General features: G+C 42.8%; 1 protein-coding gene across 4 annotated transcripts in view; it reads left to right on the top strand.

Annotated features, from left to right (window-relative positions):
• Positions 1-23837, top strand: part of LOC310855087 (C-myc promoter-binding protein-like) — a 73403-nt gene that overhangs the window by 5636 nt on the left and 43930 nt on the right. For all 4 annotated transcript variants that reach the window (XM_083759965.1, XM_083759963.1, XM_083759964.1 and 1 more), the window contains exons 2-5: positions 11655-11985; positions 15151-15397; positions 18695-18764; positions 21299-21468. In XM_083759965.1, coding sequence (XP_083616091.1) covers positions 11675-11985; positions 15151-15397; positions 18695-18764; positions 21299-21468 — 798 coding nt within the window. In that variant the 5' untranslated portion in view covers positions 11655-11674. The remainder of the gene's footprint in view (positions 1-11654; positions 11986-15150; positions 15398-18694; positions 18765-21298; positions 21469-23837) is intronic.

The raw sequence follows: 23837 nt of genomic DNA, 5'->3' as shown, positions 1-23837 counted from the left end.
CTGCCGCGGCGCCGCCGTGCGTGTATAGCCTGTGTGTGTGTGTGTGGCGTGGTGTGGCGAAAGAGAGAGAGAGAGAGAGAGATCGTGGCTTCCAGGCGTGCGTGTGTGTGTGTGCAAGCCAGGCGTGCGTGTGCGTGTGTGTGCAGGCGTGTGTACTCGGCAATTGGCTGGCAGGCGAAATAGCCAAAGCGTTCCGTGTAATCGTAATATGTAGGCACAAACAAACAACTGACAAAGTACAATGTTGATGTAACTAAGAGATTCGCTGAGAGAGCGATATTTTAAATACAGAGATTTAGAAGGAATAAGCAAAATCGTGAGGCTACAATTCCTCTCCCCTTCAATTTACAATTTACAATTTAGGCATTTAGCAGACATCCAGAGCGACTTACAATAATCAAGAACAAAAGCATGGGAATACATCACAAAAGCATTTATCATAAAACATGCGTAAGCTAAGAAAGTAACAGTGGAATATCTATATTATGAGACTACATATAAACTATATATATATACTACTATGCTATACATATGTACTATGGCGTGCTATGACTATATACAATGCAATTTAGTGCCGTCTACATAACATGCTATAAGTCTGTATCAGATGCTATCTAAGTCTACAGAAATGCTATCTAAGGGGGTAGGGTAAGTGCTATGGGCCATGATGGAGTCTAAAAAGGTGGGTTTTCAGACTACGGCGGAAGATTGGGAGTGATGCTGCAGTTCTGACTGCAATGGGAAGTGCATTCCACAGTTTTGGAGCCAGAAGGGAGAAGAGTTTGGGACGTGTGGAGCGTTGTCCCGGCGTTTTTAGTGAGGGTACTTCCAGCTTCCCTGCGTTGGCTGATCTGAGTGCGCGGGAGGGTTTGTAGGGTTCAATCATACTTGCAAGATATGGGGGAGCCATACCTTTGGTTGCCTTGAATGCCAGCATCAGAGTTTTGTATTCTGTGCGGGCAGCGACCGGGAGCCAGTGGAGGGAGCGGAGCAGGGGGGAGACATGTGAGAATTTTGGCTGGTTGAAGACCAAGCGAGCTGCGGCATTATTTTCTCACATGTAACTTGTTTCTCTTCTCCTGCGGGAGATCAGAATCAGATTCTGAGAGCTAGTGTGGGCCTATTAGAAGACAGGACAGTGTTGCCAGGTTTGCGAATTGTAAGCGAGTCGTAGTGTGTGTTGAATGGCATTTGAATGGCATTTGTGGGCTTGTGAATGAATTTTCTCACATGTAATTTGTGCTCACTTGCATAGACCTGGCGAGTTTAGCGTGGTGAAAGGGCAACAGTGTTCCGGGGGTGTGGGTGCTTCGGGCGATAATGTTTGTAGTAAACAAATGCATTGGCGGCGTGAGTGTGGAAGGGAGGCATTTTTGGTGGCAGTGCCAGTGCCAGTGTTTGGCGGGTGGTGTTGAGTTTTGGCGTTCGGCGCGATAGGAGGAGATAGCGTTGCAACACTGCGAAGGTAAGTGTGTGACGTCACTGCCGTGTGAGTGTGTGTGGGTGTAGTGTGTAAGATGGTGTTGTGGGTGTTGCAATAGTGACGTAGCTGTTGTGGCTTTGGGTTTCTTGCCATGTGTTGGGTACAACTTCTCCAATATAGAATAGATGGCTCCTACCATGTAAACATTTATTCAGTTAAAGAACGTGTATACAATGTCACTTCTGACTTGTTTGTTTCCATAGTATGTTCAATTCTGAACATAACACTTCAGGTAACTAGGTTGGACATGGTTGCACGGGTGAAACACACAAAAAAAGATATCTGGTTCTCTATCAAAGAGAAACAGATTGACTTAGAGTCTGTATAAACCAACATTGGACTCTTGTGCTAATTCAAAAACACCCTGTTTATATCCATAGCCCCCAGAGGTCATGCATCTGTGATATATAGCTTACTATTAATTTGCATGGTGTTCAGAGACCAGGGAGTTGGCATTACAACTCAGTCAGGCGTGTCACAGACACCCTTGTGGGTCAGAGGGGATCTGGGTGGGTTCCTCTCAACATTCAGCATCGTCACATCGCCTCTAGCTCGCATCAAGGAACCAGAGGTGTGCGGATCACGTTCTGACATGGAAAAATAAACTGCTAATATCCTGCTGGGTCATCATCTTCTCCCACCACACAAACATGACCCGACAGTGATGATGGAGAAGGGAACTTGCGCCTGAGCTGAAATAACTAAGTAGAAGCAGATGCTTAACCCCCGTGAAAGCTTCCTACCGGCTTGTGTTTGTGTTCTTGTGCATTCCTGCAAACCACCCTGTGGTCGTGTCTCTGCTGGATGTCAGTCCAGCTGGAGCCAAGGACACCAACAGTGCTGTCAGAGTGCCCGAGAGGTCACCTTATTAAGGGCTTTCATTGGTCCTGGTTCTTCCTGAAACTGTAGACAGCTGGTAAACGTTGCCATGTCATGCTGTCTCTATAACCCCACCCCCCCCCCCACACACACACACACACACACACACAGAGAGTAGTGCCAATAAAGCCCTTTGAATTGAATTGAATTGAATTGAGTAGTGAAGGCTTGTGGAGCTTGGAAACTGCATTGAACTCCTCCCTGAAATAGTGACATACTGTACAAACCAGGGTGTCTTGGATGACACCCCTGTTAGTTAGTTTCTTTTTTTTCTTTTTTTTTATCAAATGTTTTTTCTTTAAGACAAAATAGCACAATCAATGTTAATACCATGAATGAATAAAGAAAACAAAACAAGTAATACACGTACAACAGCAAAAGAAAAGGAACACAAAAACAAACCCACCCACCCCTCCCCCCGGGACCAAAGATGCCACAAAATGCACACCTGTGCCAAGATTCCTACCACTGTGCAATAGGAAAATAAAGACTAAATCATGTCCTTGACCAATCATGTCCTTGACCAAATCTGCAATACTAGACCAAATATTAATGTTTTCCTCTTTCGCTCCGTGTAATCTTGCCGTGGACATCTCCAGATAGATGATATCTAGAAAGGTCAAAGCCCATTGGCGAGATGTCAATGTATGAGGAGGTTTCCAGCGCATAGCAACCATCTTCTTTGCGGCCGTTACGCCAGCAAAGAAGACACGGATACGGTTATCATTTAATGGCAACTGGGATACATCATTTAATATGAATAAAGATGGAGAGGGTGTAATGTTAATTTGTAAAATAATCGAAAGATTAGCAGCAACCATATTCCAAAATGTGAGAACACTTGGACACTCCCAACCCATATGGAAGAATGTACCTATGGTGTTTCTTTTTTGTCTTTTTTTTCTCTCTCTTTTCTTTGGTCTTTTTTTGGTTAGAATAAATCAGTGGTTCTTGGTGGAGGGGGGGGGGCAACTCACATTGTGGAACCGAGTAAAACTAAATGTAATGCCTCAACTCCTATAATATTCCAAGTGCTTTAATATCAGGGTGGGGGGTCCCCAGTTCAAATTTCTTTGGGGGGTTCATGGCCTGAAAATATTTGGAACTACTGTTTGAGTGAAATGTCCAAGGTTCACCTGCATGAACTTTGGATTACACAGTACACACAAACATTGCATTTGGGTCCATATAGAGGCAGGTGCACACTATTGTCAGTGAATTCTGCATGTCACATGCTCTGTAAGCACGTAGCCTGAAGAAGTGTTACAAAGACCAGAGGGTTAAGCAGACGATGCACAGCCTCATTTTAAGGCATTTGTTCTGCTTTTTCTTAACAAATCTTGCATCATAAATAATTCAGAAAGGCATAAATATATATAGTGCCGCAGGACCCTGGCGGAGGGCTCGAGTGATCTTTTTGAAGAGGCGTGTGGCTACAGCAGTTTATAGCCTGATAAATCAGCTGTGTGACTTGATTCTGTGTGTTCACCCCAAGTTCAAGAAACACTTTCTTAAAAGGGTTGGTCTGGTAAAGGGAACCTGCTAGCAATTAAGTTACTTGGATTAGTCCCATTACAGTAATGTGATTTTATATTCTATTCTGTGGCAGATTCAGAATGAATCATGATTTCAGCTTGGGTGTCGTGTTGTGCAGCTCTCAGTAGGGTATCTAGTTATGATCTGTGCTTTGAAGATGCATGCTGCTGTAAATCTGACATCATGTGGGATATGCTTTCTGAGTAATACTCAGCAAAGGATATCAGTTGTGATCAGTTGTGTGGAAGATTACTCGGCTTACGATTCTTATGGAGCTTGCATTCTTAAGTCTTAATTGCCCAGCAAAAGCATTCACATGAATATAAAGCTTTTGAGTTCCAAAAGAAACAATTCCCTATCAGTGGCCTTTCCTGTCTGCCTTCAGCGTATTATCAAATAAAGCAACAGCGTGAAAATGCTTTTAATATCTTCACTTTGTTCTATACAGTGATGCCAAAAATAGCCTTTCACCTTCCCCAGACATCAAGTTACAAGTTCAAAGTTCTGTTTGAGTGATGGGTATGCATTTTTCATTTTGTCTTCAGTGTTTCCACTTTCAAAATTGTTAGCTGAGCAGTGCTGCTGATTTCCTCTGTAGACTGTATATGTACTGTACCCCAGATAAGGCAGAGAGCTGAACACAGACAGAGTGGGGTGGCGAGTGGGAAGCGGGAGCCCTGGATGTTGTGCTATATATACTCTTTATGTAATGTGTGGCATGGTGCTGTTGGTGTTTGGATGGAATTATATTTTTAGTAGGCTGAGAGCATGGCTTGGATGCGTTGGATTCTTTAGTCTTTCATGTTGTGCTGTGCTCTAAAATGGGAGACACAGTGGACTTTGCGGCTCTGTGTGTTTACCGTTTACTCTTTCAAAGTTAAATTTACACTTAGGATCTTTCTGTGTGCTTTGCCTCAGTTTTGAATCCAATAGGTGCAATAGGCTACAAAATTCATTTGTATTAGCTTGTACAGTGGGTCTGTCTAGACGTTATAAAAATGCCGTATCTCTCAGAAATGCAAAATAGCTCCCATTTACATTTAATATCTTAATAGTCATTTAGGTAGCTGATAGGCGCACCTGTACACTATAGATTGTTCTTTATGCTTCATTATGTGAATGCAATTTGTATTTAAGTTTTTTTTTTCTTTTTTCAAGGTCTTGCTTTTAGTAGTTTATTTTAATGAAGAGCAATTTATAAGCTTGGGTTGGCTTTGAAGGTTATAAGACAAGAGTGTAGGCTAATTGCTAAAACCACATATTGCACATAGTACTGTACATGCACACGCACGCACGCACGCACACACACACGCCCGCGCGTGCGCACACACACACACACACACACACACACACACACACACACACACACACACACACACACACACACACACACACACACACACACACACACACACAGTGGTGTCCATGAGAGGCAGAGGGGGCATGCAGGAGGAATGTGTTTAACTACTGTTCCCCTAATGAAATCTTGTTAAGCTATATGAGCACAAATGATGAGTAACCCTTGCATGCAGCATCATACAGATTAAGGTTAAACCACTCTGAACTAGTAGGGTTAACACCAGTATCAAACTTAGTATGCTATAACTGTAACTGTTCAGTCACCTTGATACTGGCAAAACTGGTGGGAAGATCCTGTTAGTGGTTTGTTATTGTGTTTGACACCTGTATTTACTTTGAAGCCATTATCAATATTGCTGTTTGATCTACCAGGGGCAAAAGAGGCATGCACACATTTTGCTGGCAATAGAGCGCCGAAGTCCTGACGTCACTCGCTCATCCCCTCGATTCCCCTGGTTCACGGAAGTAATTTCTCTATGGAGAATAACATCTTAAAAACGTTTCATATACTGTAAGCATTGTGGTCCAAAAATAAACAAGCTGTCACAGCGTTATTGTCAGGGAGGTGTCTCTGTATCGTTTGCGACAGTCAGTCAGTCATATATGATACATATTTTCTAGCGAAAATGTAACTAATTCAGTAGCAGTAACAATAGCGTTTTCTCTCAGTCAGTTGATTCTTCATATCCATATGAGTGAAACGGCCGGGATGACTATCGCCCTCTAGTGATATTGACGTCAGACTTCTGTGCTCTATCCAAACCCAAGAAAGACTCAGGAAGTACTAATAAAATCTTGCTAATAACAGGGTTACTTATACTACTTATAAAATCCTGTGCTTCTTTTAAAGTAATACGAGTGTTCCCATTGAGGGTCCCTGTGGCTCTTAAATTTAGGAGGCCGTATAGTGTTTTGGAGTTGTTTTTGTCACTTTTCTGTGTTGAATTACTTAGTTATTTCCCAACTGCACAAGGTTTGACCAATCAAGCAGTATACACTCACAGTAGCCAAAAGGCGAGTTAAATGATCTACTGTATGTTGTATGAGGCCTGGACATCTTAAGAAAGTACTCATTATGCAGAATGTCCCGTTTCACAAGTTTCCAAATATATAAAATCCTTAGTGTAGAAGTAAATAAAGGGCTGGTTAATTTACATTTTAGTTATTCGTTACTTCAAAGTGACTAATAACTAAAGTTTTCAAATAATAATTGTAGTTGAGTAAAAGGTAAAATGTTTGCCTCTCAGATGTAGTGGAGTAGAAGTAAAAGTATTGAAAATTGTAAATACTTAAGTAATGTAAAAAAATAATACCTAATTGAGTAAATGTACTAGTTACATTCCACCACTGGACCAGACACTGTCAAGCACAACTCTTCCCCTTTGGCTTGTCACTGTTGGAAAATGATGAGGTGAGAGACATTTGTAATCTGAGTCCAGAACACAGTGAACCAGCGTTTTCCCAGCATCTGTCAATAGTTGTAGAGACAATAAACTCAAGCTCCCATCCCTCACATATAGGTACAGTATAGTAGAAGCTGCACTCCTTGACCTTGCTAGGATAAAACTGTTGCAAAGAATACCAAGTCTTGCTTACTTAAAAGCTTTTGAAAGAGATGCATATGGCTAGAATGTAGTTAGGCCTGCATTCACCTTAATGAATGGTGGGAATCAGCATGTCTTCTAGTCATGGGTAAAAAACATTAATGGCCTTGTGAAAGGAAAATATCAAGGATTGGGTTAAAAAGAACATGGAACTGGCTGACCGCAATAATTAGTTTTCCCCGCAATACTAGACAGTATTAGTATTATTTTAATCTGTCCTTGTTGAGTATCATCCATCATAGCCTCCAAGAATTGATTCACTTCACTGCGTCATTGGTACTGCTGAAAAAGGTTGAAGCATCTTCATGTCGCTGGCTTCCATTTGAAAATTGATGTGACAATTTTAAGCCGGCTTCAGCATCACTAAATTCTTGCTGAGTCTGACAATAAATATCCTATTATAATTAATAGACATCATTGTGTGCTACTGCAAAGTTTAATGAGTTCTTTCCATAGTGTTAAACTAACAACTACAACTCTTGAATACAGTGAGTGGAACAGTTCAAACATGTTAACGAATAGTGCTGTGATTGGTCAAAATCCCACACATAAAGTGCATAATGTAGGTCTTGTAGCTCTTAGTTGGCGCAACTTGGCACTTAACTAGTATAGCATCCCACAAACTTAGTTTGGGCTTATAGTTGGCAGACTTTTCATGTAGCCTTCGGCCAATACATTTAAGCGAGCTAATACACCCGCTAATTAAACCACTCCTCCCCACACCCTCTGACACCATATGCCTGGAATCACGGGCCATGTCTTGCTGGCCACAGCTGAAAATATTTAGAAATAAAATAAACAGACTCCCAGTTTAGAAAACCTGGTTGTAATAAACGGTCTTTCTCTAGAGTGTGGGGTGGGCCGGTGGGGTGGGGGTTAATAAAAGTACAAGGTTTCAAATGTTAGCCGACCTGGTGGTGTCCGCCCCAGCCCTGAGAGTCACTCAGCATGCCTCCAGTCTCGAGTGTGACATTCCCTAACTTAGTGGTTCCCAAACTTATTACCATTATAAAAAATCTTTTGAAATATTTACAAACTAATTGTAAGAAACAAAATAAACTGACCTGCGACCCACCACACATTCCCCCCGACCCACTGTGCTCGAATACTGGACAACTCACCCCGGTGCGTGCCCGTTTTTCCTCCCGGAATTTTCACCAGTGAGGGCGATAACTTTGTAATATGCTATTGGCTGTTTGTTGGCTTTTGTTGGCTTTTGTTCTTGATTATTGTAAATCGCTCTGGATTAAGAGCGTCTGCTAAATGCCTAAATTGTAAATTGTTATAAATTGTTTGTATTATTTTTGGAAAAATATAAAAAGATACTCCTGTGGAAAGGCTATATTATTTTACTTATATTGACCCTATAAACAATTTAGTATTATTTAGTATATGTAAGGTTTTGCCCACTCAAATGGTACCTCGTCAGATAATCCCCACATATCCTACAACTTCTGTGAACAGACTTCACTGTAGTAGCTTTTCATGAAATATATTTGTACTTAGGCTGTCTGCTGTCATGAAAGTTTATAGTTAGAGAAATTCAAAATCCAGCCGTCTGCTGTCCAGCCTCTCCCACCCCTCACTGGGGAAAATTCTGGGAGGAAAACAGAAACGGGGTGAGTTGTCTTGTTACCGCTCTAACTCCCGTGTGTGCAAATCTAGCCAACCCTCATGAAACCTCTGGGATGGGGTTGAATTGTGACCCACTCTGGATCACATCCAGTTTGCACTACATGTCTTTGCAGGCACTGTTATACTCTTTTCTCTATTCCGTTCCCTGTGGAACTTGGGAAGTGGTTACCCCAGTTCTCCTTTTCTGCTAGATTGTGAGACTGAAGAGGGCAGGCTAGAAGGGCAGTAGTGGAGTTGCACTTGAAACCCACGGGGACAGGACACTCTCGCCCTCCTCCCCGGGGCTCTGTTGTCAAGGAGTTGAGCGATGAACCTGAGTCGGCCGCTGTGGAAGAATGGTGTATGTTGAAATAAGACTGGTGCTACCACACCCAGATGCTGTAATAGAAAATGCCACTTGAACAATGAACATAATTCACATATGTATACAGTACATTATTTCTATCATAACTAAAGCCGGCCAAGGCATGTATAGTGTGTGTGTGTGTGTGTGTGAGTGTGAGTGTGAGTGTGAGTGTGAGTGTGAGTGTGAGTGTGTGTGTGTGTGTGTGTGTGTGTGTGTGTGTGTGTGTGTGTGACTGTGTGTGTGTGTGTGTGTGTGTGTGTGTGTGTGTGTGACTGTGTGTGACTGTGTGTGTGTGTCTGTGTGTGTGTGTGTGTGTGTGTGCGCATGCGTGGCTGAACGCGCATGTGTGCCTGCGCAGTGGTCCAGTCCTCACACATGCGTCACAAGTTCAGACACGGTCTTCGACAAAGACAACTTTATTAACAAAATATTGTGCTGTTTAGTTTTGTTCCTTACTTACTTACTGTCTAAACACAAAATCCTGATCCCCACTGCTCTACCCCCTGAGCCAGTGAATGAATGGGGTATTGGGTTCACACTTTGTGGAGCTGTCGTTTTCTGAGCTTTGACGACCAAAAGTACTATATAACAATGAACGAGATAGTTTTTGGAGGTTATAATTGCATTTACAATGACTGAAGGTATCCTGAGTAAAGGTGAGAGCAGAGTTGTGTGTACAAGCCAAGGCAAAAGTGACGTTACTTACAGTTTCTTGGAATAGCTGTAACAAAAATAACCGTTGGCCATATACTACAGTATCATATGATATACAGTAAGAGCAAAATTGAGCTGTATGAAATGAATATGATCAATTGTACTGTACTTCAGAATCACTATTAGTATTATTTTAACCTGTCCTTGTTGAGTGTTACATCGTGACTACATCGTGTCAGATGTGAGGTGACAGACTTTGGTATCTCTTGGCTTCATTACATTGCTTTTTGTCCCTCAGCCCAATGCTCAATGGATTTGTAAAGACCACTGTCTCAACCATTTGGCAAACATTTTTTTATCTATTTCCCTGTGCCACGTGACTGCACAGCCTCACAGTGTTTCATAGTACAAACTGCATTTAATCCAAACTTGTGCCCTCTTTCTCTCTTGACCTTCCCCTATTCTATCTCCCTCTGCTTTGCACTCGTCTCATTGTAGAAGTCCAATGGGGAGGATTATAGATTGTCCTTTTTAGAAAAACATATACAAAATAAAAATATGTTTTGCAGCTGTGAAGGAGTGAATGTTTGTTGTCACTTCCTTTCACAATTGAACCATGTGTGAACTTGACAGCAATAAATACTCAGTATTATTATTATATAGGACTTTTAGCTGCAACATGGACGTGGTGTCGATAATAGTGTGATAAGAATTCTCAGAAAATATATCTCTGGACTGAATTGTCCATGTCTATAGTATGTAACTGCTTTCCCACATGATTTCTTGTGAGCTACGCTAAATTTTGCATTATTAACAAAACAAAAAGAAGATTATGAATTGGTTGTGAACTGAGCTTGCCGGCTTTTCATGGTTTGTTTTGGCTACACAATTGTGACGTCCATGATGTTCCAAGTTTCACTCGAAGGCTCAAAGCTACCTTTGATCTGTGATAATTCCGGTGTCAAATAATTATTTCCTACATCAAGAGTAAGAATTTGTCACTTACTCATACAGTCACATAGATACTCATCAGCTAAATGTTGGTGTGGCATGTTCCGCAAGACTGTGCTAACAGCAACACTGTACAATAATGAAGATAATACTGGACTGTAATGAAATGGAAAAAAATAATAATAAAAAAAAAAAAAAAAAAAAAATTAAGAGAGACACAAGATATCTCAAGTACACAATTTTCTGTGGTTTCTGTGGTATTTCTTCTGTATTCTGTTAGTTGTGTCCTTTTTTTGCTAAGTAACACCAGGGCTCCACCGGGCGCGTCAGCGTCGCGTCTCCGTCACCGTCAGGGAATGTTCCCTTTTTAATCAATGAAGGGTGGCTCCACTGCTCGCGTTGCGTTGCGTTGCATGACTGCATTAAAATTTCCCCGGTTCGTTTTTTGACGCACGCGACGGAGACGCAACTCACCCGGTGGAACCCCGCCGTAACAGTTTGGGTTCTCCCCCTCCCCTTTGGTTAAGATGAAAAATGCCATGAAGCCTTCTAATCAAGAGGTGTTTATGTTTATATGGGCACACCGGGACATTATTTACATGAGGTGTGAGGAGAATAGACCGAATCATCATGTTATCACCACAACCTATTATTTATTTCTGTGTAGATAATGCCGGCAGCGTCACATTAGAACAGTATTATTTATTAATTTATCTGGAAGAACATGATATAGTATAGTTATGATTATTAGAATACTTTTTGTTCTGAATATCAACAGGTTGACAAACTAAACATAGCTAATGTTTTGGGTACTTTATTTTATATTGTGTAAAATATCCATAGACAGTCTACCGGAAATATAGTTTTTTTGTTTACGAACATTCTGATTTGGTCTATACTGCCCTTTTCAAAAGAAAAGCCTAGGCCCCTCTGCGTTGCAATTAGTCCGTAATGTTAACGCGTGCTCTTTTGTGTTATGAAAACATGTCTGGCAGCCATATGTAGCTCTTCTCCTCTGCACACACACAGGCACATTCCATTCACATTCCACTAGCTTCATTTCAGCTTTATGACTTTATGATATTATGGAATGTCCCCATCCTCTAACCACAAAATAATATTTACACACCGCCCGTTGTTTCTATCGTTTTCCTTCTCATCTTCCCTTCCTTCAACCTCCTTCTTCTTTCCCACCTTTGCCATGCAGGACGCCAGCGGGGATGGGAGATGATGGAGGACAAAGGCCCTCGCGTAGCCGACTACTTTGTGGTGGCTGGACTGACGGATGCGTCCACACCGCTGGACCAGGCGGTCCGCTTCGACGACGCGTGCCACAAGACGGCGCGGCCTAAGGCGCCCATCACAGACGTGGCGGTGGTGATCCGCTCGCTGGGCGAGGAGGTGCCGCCAGGCTTCACCTGCATCGAGAGCACGCCCGGCGGCCTGTCGGCCGACCTCAACAACGGAGGCCTCATGGCGCCTCAGATCTTTGTGTGCTACAGACGGGGCCGCGACAAGCCGCCGCTCACCGACCTAGGGTGAGTTCCTTTAACGTTTTTAAGGCAATAAGTATTTCAGTAAAGTGAAGTATCACACAGTGTGTGTGTGTGTGGTATAGTTCCTCGGGTTTGATTGCTCCACAGTGCCTCTGGCTTGGCCATGAGCTTCAAGGAATACAATTCCAATTCCACTGTTCATGGGTGGGAACCTGGTAAGGTATAGGTGACCCTTACATGTTCAGCATGTTCCTCCACACACATTACATCCTCCCGGGAAACTCCTTACTGTCAGTAAAAAGAACCACCTTGTGGTTTATTGTGTTCTGGAGCTGGAAACAAAAGGTTGTCTATACCGTCCACAGAAACATGGATGAGTTATCTCCATATTTGGGCAAACCTTCAGCCCAATCTGGCATTGACTTCTAGTGTGAAATCAAAGTTATAAAAAGTAAAACTAAATATTCACAATATTTATACACCACCATGCACACACAGCATTATGTCATAGTAACATCCGGTTACAGATATTTGGCTCTTCAAAATAAGGTTTGCAAGCAGAAAACGTAATAGATTAATTAATCCTGGCGGTCATTTTATTAACAGTTTCCGTGCCGCGAATGGATTACTCCAGGTTAATGTCGCTGCCGTATCGGACATACCCGCCTTTTGTTTTATGTGTTTAATCCGCCGTAATGTAATGAATCAAAAGAAAATCCGTCTTCGTCGCGGAGTATGAGCCTGGATGGCTTCGCTGTGATGACGAAACCGGAAATCGTCACATGCTGTGGGCTGCTAGGGCTTCTGGGAAATTGAGGCCAATGGAAATGCATTGGGTGCAACGCCTCATTGAGACGAGTCTTGTGTGCGTATTCCGGGAGCATCCGGGTGGTGGATGCGACACTCGGATCATAACAAACCACGGGACCTTTTTTCGCTGGATTTTCGCGGATTAAAAGCCCAAATAATCAGCGTATGCTCTAAAGGTAATACAACAATCTCGGCAGTGAAAGGGGGTTGATTAAAATGCGTGTTAAACGTAAAAAACAGTCAAACTGTTAATTGAGCGTGTCAGAGTGTGGCAAAAAGCAACAGTTGCTAAATTAGCATTGGACCATCGCTATTGGGGGATGGGGCTTATAGGGAACGGTCCATTGGCTCCCTTGATTTCCACTGGCGTCCCCTCTGGGGGCCACGACCCCCCCAAAACCTGTGAACTAGCCATATCAGCAGCAAGTGCTGCCTCTTTGGACTATCAGCACATACGGTTTGCTGAGGCCCTCTGAACACAGCCTCTGTCTGTGTAAGCGCTTGATAAGCATTTAGTCTGCAGTCGATCTGCATGGTGTTAGCACCGTTTTGTGTTGTCACCACCTGCTTGTGTCAGTCAGAGGTGACAGGCCTGTCCAGCAGCCTACAGTACAATGCTTTCAGTCCTTAAAGGTTGTTTTTGTTGAATTGGTGATGGCATATGTGAGTCTCAGCCCGTTTCCATCACATGTTATACATCCACTTAGATTGCTAAAGTTGGCAAAAAGTATGTGCTGGGACTACTACAGTATGTATGCATACTGTCCATAATGTCCAAAAGTGTTGTGCCGGAGTGTCACTTGGAGTTCTACTGTATTTGTCTACGTACTTTGCCAGTGTTAGTGAATCACAAATTCAAGTTGTTGGCTCCCGGTCGCTGCCCGCACAGAATACAAAACTCTGATGCTTGCATTCACCCATGTCAACTATACATACTATACTATATTATATATTATACAATATACATGTGTACTATAAAGTGCACTATAAAGGGCAAGGTGGAGCCTGCGGAACCGTTGCGGCTCGAGAATCCACCATTCCTGAATAAAGTGCCTGGTGCTGGGAGTCTGGTGTAATGCACAGGGCCTGACCTGGTGAGAGCAGGAGTGGACCTGGTGAGACGTAGGAGGGGCCCGGACAGGTGTCAACCCACAGAGCCTAGTCCTTCCATGTGCCAGAATGGTACCTCCCAGTCCCGGCAGAGTAGTTCAGGAGGAACGGATTGTGTGGCCCTGGTTTTTCCCTAATGGGACTTATCGAGGGTAGCTACTGGGACGTAAGTTGGGACTTGAACACTCCCGGCTGGGTCACCTGAGTGAGGGGTATGATGTTGCGAGACCCGAAACCCTGATGACCTTGGGATACATCACTGAGGATACGTCCCAGGTGCATCCATTTATGTGTGTATTTTGTTATATATTATACAATATACATGTGTACTATAAAGTGCTATGACTACATAAAATGCAATTCTAGTGCTATACAGACTTATAGCAGCATGTAGACAGCACTATAGAATTGCATTTTATGTAGTCATAGCACTTTATAAGTTTATAGTATATGTATATAGTATAGTATAGTATATAATGTATAGTTTATATGTATAGTTTAGTTTCATTATATAGATATTCCACTGTTACGTTCTTAGCTTACGCATGTTTTTTTTTTTTATATATATATATATTTTTTTTTATCCCACGATTTTGTAACCCATTTTTCACCCCTGTGTCAATCATCTAATGTGATCCTGGGCTCTACACACCCTCCACCAACCTAGTCTCCCCTAGTTCATGATAACTACTTTTTATGTATGTGATGTATTGCCATGCTTATGTTCTTGCTAAATGGAAGTCGCTCTGGATTAAGAGCGTCTGCTAAATGCCTGAATTGTAAAATGTAACAGTTAGTTTCACTGCAACACATTTCAATAAAAGTTCCTTGCATATTGCCTGGCAATAAAGTACTTCTAATTCTGAAGACATAAAGTAATTATGTGACTGACTGACGGCCGTTTCCCCACCCACCAAATGGTTTGACAGATGAACCGCTTCTGTTTGCATGCCTTACCAGAGGTGGACAATCAAGGAAAGGAAAGGAAAGGAAAGGTACTATGTTTACCCAGGGTAACTGGACTAAGCTCAATAACTTGTTTACAGCCAGGCCCTGCTCATAGAACATTTCATGGTAGGGGTTCAATGCCTTTTCCAAGGGCACTTCAGTGGTGGTAATTTTAACGTGCCGGTCCGGGGATACGAACTAGCGACCTTCCGATATCAAGACAGCTCCGCAAACCGTTCGGCCACCGCTGCCTCAAGTGGATTCCACCCCTCAATTGTCAACGACAACTACGCGAATGAATGCTTAGCAGCATATACACCAATGTATCCTCCTCTACAGGGTGTTGTATGAGTGGAAGGAGCGGCTGAAGGTGGGCTGTCACCTCATCCAGACGACACCCTGCGGTCGTCCTGCCAACATCAGCAGTACGTCGTCCCAGCGGATCTACATCACCTACCGCCGGGCCCCCGAGGGCCAGACGTACGCCGCCCTGGCCGTCACGGACATCTGCATCATCATCCCTGGCAAGGGAGAGACGCCGCCGCACACCTTCTGCAAGGTGGAGAAGAACCTCAACAGCAGCATGGTGAGGTTTGACCCTCTGTCTACTAGTGCAATTTTTAGATTTGACCACTTTGTTACACAAAATAGGTAATTATCCATAAAAACCCTGTTTCAACAACACTAGGGGTTCACTACAACATGGCTCGTGGATCTCAGACTTCATATAAATTAACCTACAACCAGCAATGTCCGTGCGTATCTATCTATGTATCATGTATGTGTCCGTCATGAGCACGAGTATGTGACTTATTAGTACCAGTAGGGGGCGCCAGAAACAGAGAGTGATGTGCCTGCTGCCTGCTAATGAGAGAGAGAGAGAGAGAGAGAGAGAGAGAGAGAGGGGTGGGGGGGGGGGGGGGGATTGCACCACTCAGTTCATACGGGTGTGATTTCTTTTTAAACATATGTATGTGGAAGGTACTTGGCCTACTGGGTGTGTGCACAAGAAATCTTCCAATTCTAATAATGACTATTTGGTTATTATCAGTGATGATTACACAATTATGAATTTCTTTAGTTGATATGAATTGGGATTTTGGTTGGTTTTGAACAAAAGAAAAGGACATACTGTACCAACCTTAACATGCTTTGCTTTGGGCAGTTTCCGCACATGCTTTATCGGAAGCTTTGACTGGAGATCATTAGCACTGAAGCGTCTCTCGTTATTCTGAGGTTTGGTTGATACAGTGCATGGAGGTTGATAGGCTCAACCCTCCTTCCTGCACCCCTATACTTTATTGAGACAGACAGACAGACAGACAGACAGACAGACAGACACAGAGACAGAGACAGAGAAACAGACAGACAGACAGACAGGACGAACTACATGATGTAGGAGAAACACACAGGATGAAAGCCATCACAGGATTTGATCCCGGGCCATTTGGGTGTGGTTCCCAAAGCGAATGTCTTAACCGAATGTCTTAAATCGACAGACAGGCACTGGTATCATTTCCTTTGTTGAGACACATGGCAGGAAAGCTGAGAACGTGTGTGTGTGTGTGTGTGTGTGTGGGTGTGTGTGTGTGTGTGTGTGTGTGTGTGTGTGTGTGTGTGTGCGTGCGTGCGTGACCATACTGGTCCATTAAAAAGTGGGATGCTAACTTATTTTTATTGGATTGTCATACTTTCCCTCAGACAAGACTTTTCCATAAGAAATGTAAATGATGCGGTGGTACTGGGCTGGTGACAGTGACTTTCCGCCGTGCAATCAAATCAGTCACATTACATACCATACATACACATACAGTATATAGCACACCTATTAGTGGTGGCTGCAAGGTTGAGAGAGAGGAAAGGAAAGGGGAGAGTACATGGTGTAATGCAGAGCCATAGAGTAAGCCAGAGTTACGCAAACTCCGTTCACTTCATGGGGCCAGTCCAATATGGCGGCTCTTCTACATAGATTTCTATTGAGCATGGGGACAACCAGGAGGTTTACAGAATGCATTGGAGTCTATGGGCTCGCGCGAGTACATGAACCACGTGAACGGGCTGTTTTCTGCCCCCTCAATATCGCAACTCTTCTATTAGATGGCTCAGCCTCTGGTGTAATGATACTGCCAGTCAGAGCTCTTGCCCTTTCTGCACGACTCTCCAGCTGAGTTGTTTTTAAGTAGCGAGGGACAGATTGTAGATCGTGGGTAGGATGCACAAACCACAAAAGAAAGCTGCCCCAAAAAGCATTTGAATACCCCTGGATATTTTCTCCCCAAGTGTGTGTTTTGTGGAATCAAAAGCTAATAAATCTGTCTTTTCAATGAGAGTCACTTAACTTTTCCCCTCTCTCTCCCTGTAGGCTATCTGGTTTTTCCTCTTAACTCCTAGCTATAGTACTCTACTCCATCTCTCTCTCTCTCTCTCTCTCTCTCCGCACACGCACAAGCACACGCGCACACACACACACACACACACACACACACACACACACACACACACACACACACACACACACACACACACACACACACACACACACACACACACACACACACACACACACACACACACACACACACACACACACACACACACACACACACACACACCACAAGATATATATGACTTGGCTGGCTGGCGGCTGCACTAAAAGTGTCCTTGCTGTGTCAGCCAGGTCTGTTTTTATCATTGGGTTGAGCGGGCCAGTCCGTTGAGGAAACCTCTGACTGTGTATGTTTTACATGCATGTGTGTGGCAGGCTGCACGTGTGTATAAAAAGTATTGTAAGCCTAGAGGGAGTGAGCCAGGAAATGGAGCTGGGTAGAGAGAGAGAGAGAGATTGAAAGAGAGACCATCAGAGACTTGCAAATGGTGCACACAGCAGAAATGGCCTAAACACACGCACGCACACATGCATACACGCATGCACGCACAAACAGTAGCCTACACAAAAAAATCATATTTAGAAAGCTTGGCATGTTTTTGTCTGTTACTTATTGTACAGGTTTTGAATATTCTAATAGTCATACTAGTCATAATAGTAATTTATTATTATGACGTTATCTTGAGAAGTTATAGTATGACGGGATTTGCAAAGCAGTTTGTTGAAAGGTTGGGCCAATTAACCCATTGACGCCTGGTGCAACGTATACGTTGTTCTACCCTTGATGCCGGCGCGCTCTCTGTGTCTCATCAGCTATTGCTATACATGTAGCAACATAACTATTTAAAAGAAAATCATCAGAATTTGAAGGTTTTCAGAAACCTTAGGTCAGGCCCTAGAAGGCGTTCCCAGATTCGGCCTCAGGCATCAATGGGTTAAGGATGAACCTTTTTCATGCTGACAAAAACATTCATGATAGAAATGCACATAACTTCTGAGCAGATTAACATAACGCCACAACACTTTAAAGGTTTGTCATGAGCCCAAGAAGAAGTGATTAACTTGTCACACTCTGTTTTGTACTTCACGCGTCGGCTTATGCATCATGAAGTTATAATTGGCCAAAAGGGGACATGGCGTGCCGTCAGAATCACTGCAATACCTAATAGACAAACTGACACCTTGGTGGAGGGCTAGCTGTGCTCTACTGAGCACACTTCAGAATGATTTATTGTAAAGATAAATTTAGCCTCTAAAGGCAAAGGGCTTCTTACCACTTCTGTGTCATGCAGAGCAGTGTTGGCCCTATGATAACATCACACTGAACACTCAGCATTCATTAAGCTACAGTGCCACACAGTAGATTGTGGACCCCAAGATAACATCACCCTGAACAGTTATTAAACAAGCTTCTATAACCATGGCACCGTAGAGTTTTCCCCAACATGTAAAATATTAATATGTGGCTTTTCTAACACCATTTTGTGTCTTTTTCAGTGGGGATCCTCCGTGTACCTGTGTTATAAGAAGTCTGTGGCTAAGACCAACACGATAGCCTACAAGGCAGGTGAGTGGCCTCCAATGTTCTCCCTCTGATAATAAGAAATAAATAAAACTATGGTGGTAATGTAATGTCAGCAACCCAGGATAGGAAATGGATGAAGCAACAGGGGGGGAGGAAAGATTTGGCAACAGAAGATAAATGCGGATATCATTAAAGAAATTAAAATGAATATGCGTAATCTCAGCAGGTGTTTGTATCTGCCGCTACAGACAGTGCAGTGCACTATCAATTATTTACCCCCTACAACTCTGCATGGTATGTAGAAAAGAAGAGCTTGTACAGGTTGTCACTGTCAGTGTAAAATATGTGCAGCATGAATCCTGAACATGCACTGAGGGTCTACAGTTTTACAGTACATTTTAGATATAGATTTGAACAGTAAATGTAAATGGTGTGCATTTCTATAGCACCTTTATCCAAAGCACTTTACAGATGTGTATTCACACACCGACGGTGGAGGCAGCAATGCGGTACCATCCTCATCTGGAGAGGTTAGGGGTTTGGTGTCTTGCTCACTGAGAATAGAAATTCCAGAAAGAGCTGGGAATTGAACTGGGAATCTTCCCAAATGGCCACTCTACCTCCTGAGCAACAGCCACATCATGTGATTAATGTGTACATACTTTAATAAGTAGGACAGTACAAGCTGTCCTGTCTCCTAGTTCCCCATTATCACAGGTATTGACCAGAGTTTCAACAAATCGTTGTAATGTACTGTGGTCGTTGTTGGTCTGATTTGGAAGGCTGACAAAGAGGCTTGTGTTCGGGGAAGGGAAGCTAGGCAGGGAGGCTGATATACAGCATTTGTCACTGCAGTTACTACTCCTACGGGCTGCACCTGTCAGCAGGGACTGTTGGGTGGGAGAAGTAGGAGGGTCCCCCCGGTGGGGGCTCCTCACTGGCAGGGGAGCCCGTAGGCTACAGTAGCTGTGGCAACACACAGACATGTGTGTGGGGAGGAATTAATTGGCATAATGATGACTAAACTGTGGAGAAAAGGGGCTAATAAGCAAAAGCAAATAGAAAATAATCCATAGCAATACATCTGGTCATTTTTTAAGATATCTTGTCTGGGAACAAAGCAAAGTGGTGCACACATGAACTGACATGGAATTGACGCATGGCATTTTCCAAGCCACACCAATAGCAGGGCTATAAACAAAATAAAACAACAAAAACAGTGTCAGTGTGGGATTCTGTATAGCAACGTGGCCTTTGAGGGCCCATGAGACTGCTTGTCGTGTGCTGGCATATCCAGGCCTGTTTAAGCTTGCATAAGTCATCGTCTTATTTTTATTTCAATCTGTTGAGGTTTTCAGCACAAGTATTGTATGCAGATGCAGTCATTTCCTCTGACATTCTTAGATCCTAGTGTCACAATATAGTTTATAGTACACAATATAGCTTTTCTCAAACAAATCAGTCAGCTCCATATATGGGCACAAAAGGGGACATTCCCATATATGGGCATATACTGATGACATCAGCGATCTCCATAAAAGCTCATAAAAGGGATAAGGACTGACTGACAGAATGATACAGAGATCACCATGTATGGGCATATTGGTCCGATCGGCGCTCAGCCCTCACACCTACGGCCAGGTCACTATGACTCAGACATAACCATAGACAAACCCGATATGCCCATTTATAGGCATGTCACTATGACTCAGACATAACCATAGACAAACCCAATATGCCCATTTATAGGCATGTCACTATGACTCAGACATAACCATAAACAACCCCAATATGCCGATTTATAGGCATGTCACTATGACTCAGACATAACCATAAACAACCCCAATATGCCCATTTATAGGCATGTCACTATGACTCAGACATAACCATAAACAACCCCAATATGCCCATTTATAGGCATGTCACTATGACTCAGACATAACCATAATAAACAAACCCAATATGCCCATATAAAGACATAAATTGAGTTCCGGCTGTCCAGAGCCACGGATCTGACCTCTATGCCCATATATGTTCATGCGCATACTGTATATGGGACTGAATGGGTACTCTGACATTAAAACATACAACACTATAAATTGTTTTATATAAATACATATTTGACAGGGTTTTTATTATTCCTGTTACTAAAGGCTGAGGAATGCAAAACAAATCATTATACAGAGGTGTTTTTTATTAACCGTTATTCCAGCAACTGCTAATAATTACAGAGTTGACACATTGAATTGGTCTCTGCATACTGTATATGGGACTGAATGGGTACTCTGACATTAAAACATACAACACTATAAATTGTTTTATATAAATACATATTTTCGACAGGGTTTTTATTATTCCTGTTACTAAAGGCTGAGGAATGCAAAACAAATCATTATACAGAGGTGTTTTTTATTAACCGTTATTCCCGCAACTGCTAATAATTACAGAGTTGACACATTGAATTGGTCTCTTAACGCAGTAATCACAGGGGAGTGTTTGCACTCTGTGAACTTCAGGGAATGAAGTTGTAGAGTGGTAATAAATAATCCTCTCTTGGTTTTCGCCCCTCTCTCTAGGTTTGTTCAGCAGATATCCAGAGGAGGACTATGAGTCCTTCCCACTGCCAGAGTCTGTCCCTCTGTTCTGTCTGCCCATGGGGGCCACTATCGAGTGCTGGCCTGCCCAGACCAAATACTCTCTCCCTGTCTTCTCCACATTTGTTCTGACCGGAGCTTCTGGGGAGAAGGTGAGATACAGGGACACACGCGTTGCTGTTTGTTTATCTCTCTCCCTTCATGTCTCTCTCTCTGAAGCTCTATTAGTCCATAGAGTCCATGCATTAGTCCATGCATTAGTCCATGTATTATACACCGCATGGTCACAGTCCAATGTGACATGTGATGTGACATCCTGACATAACAATGAATAAGAATGAATGCATTCTACAAACAAATCCCCGTACAATCCAGTGATCCATGATCCATCTTTTCATTGTAAGAAACCTTTCTGAAAATGTAAGAGAAGAGGTTCAAAGCATAATATGCCCCAGTGGAATATCCTCCTGATTGTGTCATAATTAACAGCATAAATGTAGGCTACCCTGCAGTGTTGTGGGGAAGCTGCTCTGAAAATGTAGTTAACTAAACTATTACTCTATGCTGAAAATAGCTGAACGGAGACCAATGAGCGAGAAGTAGTTACGCTAAGCCAACTGCATTGAAGCTACTTCTTACAACATTTAACGATAAACATGCTTTTACTAGCTGTGTTGTCAGAAAAGCAAAGTGAAGCCGAACAATAATCAAACATGGATATTGTGAAAAGGATAATGTAAATCTGTTGGCTTGTCGCATTAAAAAGGTTGCTATAGTATGCTGAAGTCTCTGATATTGAAGATTCCCACTAGCACTGGGATGTAGCCTGTAGGGCATACAGTTTGCTACACAACTTATATAAAGAAAAAGCCAGCAGCATGAATTTAAGTGAAATCAGGTTGGCATGGTGAAATCGTGCTGCACTAGAAATGAGTGGTCACAAAGTGCAACAACTAATTTCCATAAAGTGTGGAGGAGTTATTGTATATTATACTGTACACAACTCTATTTCTGTCTGTCTGTCTGTCTGTCTGTCTGTCTCTCTCTCTCTCTCTCTCTCTCTGATGCAGAAGCCTCATAACATTCACTTGACAAACACTGTCCCATTTACACTGGCAGCCAAATCTAGCCTGAATCTAGCCTGAACATCAAGACTGAAATCTGATTTGTTTAAATAAGGCCCCATTTACATTGGCACTTTGGCAGACAAATCTAGCCTGAATCAGATCTGTGCCACATCGAGATTGAAATCTGATCTGATTTAATTTAGACCAACATGTCACATGACTCATTTAAACAAATCAGATTCCAATCTGGATGTGGCTCAGATCTGATTCAGGCTGCATTTGGCTGCCAGTGTAAATGGGGCCATAGTCTGAATGCAGACAGGTCACATGGAATCCGATTTTTACAAATGTTACTTGAGTCACATTCAGAGGTGGGTTCAAATCTGTTTTAAATCTGATTTGAGGACATCTGTCTCAGTCTGAATGCAACAACCTGATCTAAATCAGATTCCATGTGACTTGTTTGTGTTTAGACTTATTTAAACAAATTGGATTCCAATTTGGATGTAGCACAGATCTGATTCAGGCTGGATTTGGCTGCTAGTCTGAACACACAGATCTGTGACAGATCCGATCTGATCACTTGCAAATGCAGTGTGAATGTGTGAATGGTCGGGCCAAAAGATCAGATTTGAGAAATAAATCAGATTTGAATCAGATTTGACTGCATGTGACTGCAGTCTAAATGGGGCCTAGCTTAACAGTCAGTATAACTGCCGGCTCAACAGCTGACAACAGGCTGCTAGAATGGAACAGAAACAAAACAAAGTAGCATGCCAGGATGGAAACTGGGTCAGGCAATGGCATACATATTCATGTGCGTTGTGCACGCACATACGCACGCACGTACGCACGCACGCACGCACGTGCACACACAAATTCACAATACTATTGTTTTAACTTTGGAAGAGTTCAGACATAAGTATTCAGTGGAAAAGGGTACTGTACTACTTAAGATTTATTTTTGGCATTGCCATGCTTTATTCAGATAGTTAGAGTGAGAGAGAGGACATGCAGACAAAGAGCAGCAGAGTGACATGCAGCTAATGGTCGGACTGGCCCAGAATCAGATGTGTGTACTCTCGCTGTCTGGCATTAGAGTTAGGGTGAACAGACGTCCCAGTTTGGCTGGGACTGTCCTGGTTTCAAGCAAGTCTCAACAAATATCTCTAAAATACTAATATGTCCTGGTTTTCAACATTCACTATGAAATTGTCCCGGTTTTAGAATTAAAATAACAATCCTAGTTTTCAGTGGTTGCATAGATGTTTATCATGTTCTTTTCATGCGCTGCTCACCTAACCAATCAGAAAACATGAACAAATGTACTGCATGTCTGAATTCAGCACTGGGGCTGATGTTTGTCAATCAGTCGCTGCCTGTATACGGCCCCTATGGTGCATATACAATACATGTGTGCGTGCATGAGCTTGACGAACGTATACATTGATTTA

This window comes from Protomyctophum parallelum (assembly GCF_964188405.1).
Source record: "Protomyctophum parallelum genome assembly, chromosome: 2".
Taxonomy (NCBI): Eukaryota; Metazoa; Chordata; class Actinopteri; order Myctophiformes; family Myctophidae; genus Protomyctophum; species Protomyctophum parallelum.
This window is presented reverse-complemented; position numbering and strand designations above follow the sequence as displayed.